The 7,667-nt window shown below is 34.0% G+C and overlaps 1 protein-coding gene across 3 annotated transcripts in view; it reads left to right on the top strand.

Moving 5' to 3' along the window:
- Positions 1-888: 888 nt before the first annotated feature.
- Positions 889-7,667, top strand: part of pdlim1 (PDZ and LIM domain 1 (elfin)) — a 28,425-nt gene continuing 21,646 nt past the window's right edge. Inside the window, exon 1 of one of the 3 annotated variants that reach the window (XM_066692817.1) lies at positions 889-1,368. In XM_066692817.1, the coding sequence (XP_066548914.1) occupies positions 1,276-1,368 (93 nt within the window). In that variant the 5' untranslated portion in view covers positions 889-1,275. The remainder of the gene's footprint in view (positions 1,369-7,667) is intronic. The other 2 variants (XM_066692819.1, XM_066692818.1) reach the window with 2 other exon arrangements.

Below are 7,667 nucleotides of genomic sequence, written 5' to 3'. Positions count from 1 at the left end.
CTTGTTTATAGAATCTGCAGCTTGTCTGTTTGTAGTTCTACTGGTAAAAACACTGAACATAAAATCTTTTCACATTAAAATAATTTGAAAAAACATGTTCATCTGAAAGTTGTAACACATTCTGTATTATTTTACATGGTTTTAAAATGTGACAGTAGACAAGTTCTACTCGAAGTTTGACATCAATTTTTATGATTGTTTTGTTAGGGAAGCAGCACTTATTATATTAAGTTTAATTAAATTGATTTAACTTTGAAATGACATGCTGTTTTGGAGACAAACTCCCAAGAAAGAGAAACCTTTGATAAGGTTATATGTCAGATGATTTATTAAGACCACCTGCTTCATCTTATAAATGGCTTCAAATTGTATTATGTCATATTATATCATATAATTTCTCACTCCTTTTCTCCTTATCATATCATATTTCAAGTTTTAAGTGCTGCAATTTCTGCATTCATTATAATACTAATAATAATCTAATCTATTCAAATATTTCAATATTTTAGAAATATTTGTACAAATTTTATTTAACCAAAGTAAACATTGCAACCAACAAATGGGGGGTATTGTCCTAATGTGGTCTTTCCCCAACAACAAATCACAAAACATACATTTATGGTAGGGGCCGCACAGTGTATGCCACGCCTGTCCAGATCCCAGGAAATGTTTGTAGGGGTTAAAATAGGTTTGGCAAAACCCAGAGGATACCAATTCCTGGAAACTCAAAGTCACTTTTCAAAACATAAATATAATATGAGCTTTTTAAAAGTCCAATCATCCAGTTTTCTTAATTACATGATATCAAATTAATTGATTCTAAATATGTATGAATGATATCACAAAAAAGTAAAACGGCAAGTTGTACAGATATGCATAGCGATAGGAATGATCAGACAGCAGGATCATCATAGGAGGGCAGGAATGAGTCAAAGGATCGGGTCTTTCCACATCCTTTAATCAGCTCTACCATACATGGCAATGCTCGCATCTGAGACGGTGACGTGTTAATACAATCCCAAAGACAAACATAGGAAATCAATTCAATCAGAACAGGCTACCACGACGCTGAAGTAGGCACTGTCTGCGTCCTCTGGAGCGGGGACCATCTTTGATCGCACCGAGTACTAAAGCAAGGCACCTCCCTTAACTTTGAATATTTCTTTTAAAAGCTGTATCTCATCCGTTTCTTGGAGCACGTTCTACTCACGGTAACTCGTTTTAATAACAACCCGTGCACAAGCTCCCAGTTTCCACTTTTCGTCGTTGAAAAACATGCCTCTGCGAGTTGTCGTTAAAGGTCCCGGACCATGGGGGTTTCGTCTGGTTGGAGGAAAGGATTTCGAGCAACCTTTGACCATTTCACGGGTAAGAGCTCTTGACAGCTGCAAGATGATTCAATATTATTTTCTTTCACCTTACGTTATTGACTGGGCTTTTATGCTTAACGATTAGTAAATCAGAATAATGTTGTTAAATGACGGACAGAAGAAAATGCAAACGCTTATGCAGAAGGAAAATAATCGACTTTTAGTATGTTGCATATTATATATTACTAAAGTATACTCTGCTTGTTTTGCACTAGCGGGATTGTACGGAAGCTGTAAGGTTCTTGCGCGAACAGTAACGCAGGAAAGCGCCTCTGCCATCAGCAACACATAATGTATCGATTTTCTTACGATACAAGGCTGCCCCGGTGAGACGGCTCAGTCTCTGTGCTGGTCATTTTATTAATAGGCCTGTGCTTATTGTGCATTTAGTATTACGTTGTATACCTGCTCGAGGCGTGAAAAAAGTGGCCATACGTCAAGCATTTTCGCGTTTGATGTTATTGCGAATCTATTCCACGAAGTAAGTGTCATACATGTGATGACATTAGTGGTGTTGTGGTTTTAGATCACTAAAAACTAAAACTTCACTTAGTGTGTCCAAGCCCAGGGGCGTGTCTCCTACAAAATTACCTTCTGAAGTACAAGATGACGTGTGTCCATATATATATATATATATATATATATATATATGTATATGTATATGTATATGTATATGTATGTATGTATGTGTGTGTGTGTGTGTGTGTGTGTGTGTGTATATATGTATGAAAGCAGACATGCTTAGACCGTATCTTTCTGAAGTTTCAGTCTTTGTCTGTGTATGTTAATCATTATACATCAACAGAGTATGTGAGTTATGGGACCTTGCATGAAATACGAACAAGAACAAACTTTGGATTCCTATAGAGCTGTACAATTAATACAAGGATGACCTTAAACATGTAGAAGAAACACAACTGGCATGTGTTATAGTTTGTATCTGGTAATTTACGTGGATTTATTTAATTTTCTAATTAAATGCATGGGAATATATTAGAATAATCCACTACGTGGGCAAAATAAAGAAGAGCCAAGAGATGACCAAAGAGCTCTCTTCTGAGATACTTCATTGACTGCTTTGAGAGGCTATTTTGAACTTGTGCCAATCTTTGTTTTTCACAACAGTAGACTTGTGCTAAGTGTTTGTACTAGTAACATAACCCATAAGGCTTGCAATCTTGTTGACCTCTCTATTGGAAACGCCTGTTTTGAATGTGCTGACTGAGTTTCAACTGATTGACTCTTGACTAGTTCTCTTGAGTGGAGATGTATGCAACTTCACCAACTTGAAGATTATGAAATGTGAAAACAAAAAACATTGCACATTTTGGCTGGACTCCTTCCAGTTTTTATAATATGAGACCAGAACTGGTTACAGTATTTTATTGGGGTTACACTGGTCATTAACTGTTTTATAATCCTGACCTCCATAGAACAGGTTTTACTATATTATTTGCTTTGCCCTTTTTTATGATCATCTCTCACTGCAGGGGTTGGTAATTGATGAGTCAGCATTTCTAGATTTAAATTTACTATCTCTAAATGTATTCTTTCAGTTCTGTGCCATTTGATGTTTGTCATTCTTCAGTAAAAGTGAATTTTCAATGTCTTGTCCCAGCTTTATTTTCTGTCCAAATAATTTTTGGATTTCTTTTGCTGCTAGATATTGCACAATAGTTTTCAAACTGAAATTACATTTTATATTGCTATTGAACTATATTTGAGATCTGTAAAAAAGCTGCTAGCAACGTTTTGGCCAAATGTTTTCCTTTAATTTGTTGTGTTTATAAAAACAATCCATGATGAACAGTTTTCATATCCTTTAAACATATTGTCAAGATGATCAATTGATAAGAAGCTAGAAATTCAGAGAAATGCACTGACCTGAATACCATTGTTTTGTATGTGGCTTTTCATATGAAAAAGATAGATTTTTTTTCAAGTTCAGGTTTCCCATAAATCTTTGTACCCTGTGAAATTAAACTTAATTTCCAACTTTTATAGAATGATTTAGGTGTATAGTATGCTACGATTTTACAAAACAGATGGAAAAAGCGGTTTAAATACTTAAACTGAACAGCTAAATATTAAATGTTAATACATTATCTTTCAGAAACTTAAGAGAGTCCAATGCATTTTTTAAAATCTGTTCATTTTCTATAAAAAATAGTTTGTGCTAACATTTGTGCCACGCCTAATGACATCATTCTTCTCTTCTCAGATTCCTTTACTTTTAGGTTGGTTTCCACACCTGGTGTGTTTTATGTGGTTTTGAGCATGTCTGCTCTCGCCAGTATGTAGCTAGTGTAGGGCATAGTTTTGCCCCATAAACATGAGCAAGAAAAATGGCAGTTGAATAAAGTTTAATAGTTATGAAAATGTGTATTTTATTAGAAATGCAAATCTGTTCAGCTGTCTTGTTGAATGTTACTGTATTATGAAAGGCAAATGGTAAAGGTAGAGTGTCCTATAATATGAATTGGCAAGACAGGAGGTCTAACGCATCCTCCTAGAATAAGGGGTTTCTCAGTTGTATGCCCCATAGACATTAATATCACCTCTACTTTATAGATTATTATTATTATTATTATTTTAACTTTATCATTAGTTGGGTAATTGGTTGTTTCTAAATTAAGTAATTTTGTTGTAGTTTGCTTCCATTGCTTTACAATTTTCTAATGTCTGCAGTTTATATCGGAAACTTTTACTGATGCCTCATTGTAGTATGTCTTTTGGTTTTTTGGTTAATTTAATTTTTATTTTGGTATACAAAACCATCAGACATGATTTTACAAATACACAAAGATGTCAAGTCTACTGAATATTTACATGCTTCTGTACACTCCTCTATTTGAAATCTAATTAATTGTATATCTATTCTCATGTAAATACAATATGAAATTAAACCTGTAATTCAAAACAGGCTTTATTGAATAAGGCAAAAAACATTAACTGCTGGAATATGCATAGTATTCTTTATCTGTTTAACAAACAATCAGGCATATTTAGCATCTAAGTACATTAGCTTTTTTTAATCTGTAGTTACTGACATGGCATCATGCCATTGGGGTACAGGGGGGACATGTCCCCCCTAATTATTTCCATTGTTCATATTATTTTGTCGAACATATGTAGAAACATTTCAGCAAATTTGATTTCTCTTAGATAATCGCCACTTCAGCTACAGTATGCAATTTAGCGACAGCCCCTTAATCAGCACATGCATGTCATCGACTGTGTATCTGGCACAACCTGTGTCTCTGTTGCAGGTCATCTGCAAGGCAGCAAGGTACAGTGCATCACACACTCAACAATACTTTATTACAGTGGGTTCTTCATAACTCCTTTTTATGCATTTTACTTGATCTTGGCAGGTTTTTTTTCACCCGAATTTGTGGTAGGCCTAATATTCAGTTTTTAATCAGTATGCAGTCTGCTCAAAACAATATTTAAAGAAATGCAAAATTATAGTATAGTATGAGAGAGAAAACAAAGTTGATGGCAACTAGTGTATCTATAAATGTTTTATATTTTACAAACATGCTAAATTATTTGAGAAAATGTAAAGGTATTACCTGTTTTTGTGTAACTGGGGAGTACAGCATAAATTCCTGTCAATCATTTTACTTTGGGTACTTTAAGTGTGCAGGTGCTTTCCTGTGTTTCACTTCCTAAACCTAAGATAGAGGAAAAACATTTTTTTTAGATCTTCTAGTACTACTAGCTACAGGTACAGTTGCCTTCAGAATTATTAATATAATTCATAGACTACAGTGGATTTTAGCAACATAAATGCAAGTGTACATTCAGTAGCCTATTTGTTGCAATACATGATTGACAACAGTACTATTTTCTGACATTCAGTATTTGACTTGGCAAAACTATATTTGTCTAACATACTTGCATAGGTTAGAGGTTCACAACTATTCATACCCTAAACATTAAAATCCAATAAACTTAGAACTGAAATGTTTTTGTGATATCTAATACTGATTGTCTCTGTTTTTATATTTGCATGTATTTATCAAAAACATCTAAACTCACTGTACACTTTTTTTGTTGCTAAAACCAACTTTTTGTTACATTGAATCATGCATCAATAAATCTGGAGGGCACTGTACATTTACAGTTAGTAAAATGTGATCTGCAACTGTGGGGAGATACAGAAATACATGTAGACGTGACTAAACTTAATTGTTTTTAGATCCTTACAATGTTTTTGTTTATATGATGAATGTTGAGCAAGTATGCAGAGCAGCATATTCTGTGACTGAAGCCAGCTGTAGTAGTACCAGCCCCAGTGAGGATCAGAAATGTAGGAGGTAGTGATTATTATTTAGGGTGACGCAGTTAAAAAAGAAATAGTACAAGTACAACCAAATAAATGCTAATTCTTTCAAGTGTGACTAAAAAGCATATTTATTTACATGATTGCTCTTATAGTTTGTACAATACATTATGTAGACCATTTTTAAGGACTTTTCTTATATAATGTATATGAGAGGGTCCCACTCAACCAGTGTTAGATCCCAACCCTTACACTTTGTTTGGAAGCACTCAAAGATGTTTTCACAGTAACTGGTATCAGAAATATCAGTGGTCAGAATACAACAAAAACAGCAGGGCAATACTATTGAATATGTATGTAGAGCAGTACACTTATGTTTAAAATAACCTGATATACCCTATAGATGTAGTTAAAAACATTAAATACCAACCATTTGTAACAATCGTAATTTGTTTTTCTGACTGTGCCCTCCCCCAAAAATGCTGCCTCTGGTTACTGATCCTCTATCCAACAAGTCAGGACAGCAACAACAGCGCAATGTTTGAAAAATAGGGGTAGAAAAAGAAATGTGAGCACTCTGGAGTGATGCTCACAATTCTCGTTCCGTTCAGTATCGGCTGTTGGCTAAATTTACATTGTGTGATGACTGGAAGGTTATTTTATAATACTATTTAAAATATTTTATGACTGAAACCTGTAGGGTAAAATCTTAAAATGCACCACCATCCTGAAGCCTATCATAATTCTGGAAAATAAACAAATAATAATACACACATTCCAGCTAGGGCAATAAATGTATAGAGTTCTGACAATAGCTTTTAACAGTGTGTGCAGAATCCTGTTTTTAACCTATACAACTATTTTTTATAATTCTGCTATAGTGATATTCCCCCACAGTATTTTTCTTGTGCTTTAAAGAGGCCAGAATGGAGTTTGGAATTTGTATTGAAAGTTACTAAAGCCTACATGCTTACATTGCTTAGAATTTCCTTTTTGTTTTTTTAATTGAATGTACACCATATAATATCCTATTTCACCATATATTTCAATGTGTTTACATATAATTGGGCCTACCTATTTTGTTGCTTTTCTGCATTCCAGAGATCTTCATAAATTCTTGTAGAAAAAAAATCCTTCTGTTATCACCTACTGAAATACCTTTCTATATCTCCAAGGCATTACGTCCATCCCCCTTTCACAAAACACTCGCATGCACATTCTGTCCTCATCTAAGAGTGACAAAAAGCCTGTTTTGTTTTATTTTCCCTCTTCCAGAGTTCAATAATTTTTTTCATATTATGTAGCTGACATTTGTTTTCCATTACTGTACACTATAGTGTTGTAAATATATTTATTGAATTGGAATGAATCTAAAAGGAATCCTGGGGTATCGTGTTTCCTGTGGCTAAATTAATGTGCTAGTATCTACCTTTTGCAGAAGCTCCACACCTTTTACTAACAGTGACTGGTTAGTAAATATTGTAGATTATTTCAATGAAATACCATTCAAGTACCATACCATTCACTTACTTTTTAATTAATATTCTTTAGGATTCTGTGTGTATGTTTTATTTTGCACTATTGTAATACTGAATATCTGTGAGGTTTTCTTCCTGTTTTCTTATCTCATTAAAACAAACACAACATGTATATTTTGCAAGTAAAAAAAAAAAAAAAAAACTCCCCACAACAAAATGCAGTTAAGGGAAGGAAAAGTCAGTGGTACAACTTTCAAGTATGTCAGATAAATGAAAAGCTGTGGATTGCATAAGTAGTCCCCTCCCAAGGACTTATTCAGTTTTACAATGTGGAATGAAAGTGGATTTAGTACGTACACCTTGAAGGTGTAAAATATGTTATTCTTGTGAAACTAAAATTAAACAAAAGTTGTGTAAGTATCCACCCCCCTGAGTAAATACTTGGTTGAAATACCTTTGGCAGCAATTCATTTTTGTCTCATCCAATAGGAGACACTTTTGCCACATCTTTGCTGTGTCTTTGGCAAACTC

The sequence above is a fragment of the Amia ocellicauda genome, chromosome 20 (assembly GCF_036373705.1).
Source record: "Amia ocellicauda isolate fAmiCal2 chromosome 20, fAmiCal2.hap1, whole genome shotgun sequence".
In the NCBI taxonomy this organism is placed as follows: Eukaryota; Metazoa; Chordata; class Actinopteri; order Amiiformes; family Amiidae; genus Amia; species Amia ocellicauda.
The sequence above is the reverse complement of the archived record's forward strand: the minus strand, read 5'-3'. Positions and strand labels throughout refer to the sequence as shown.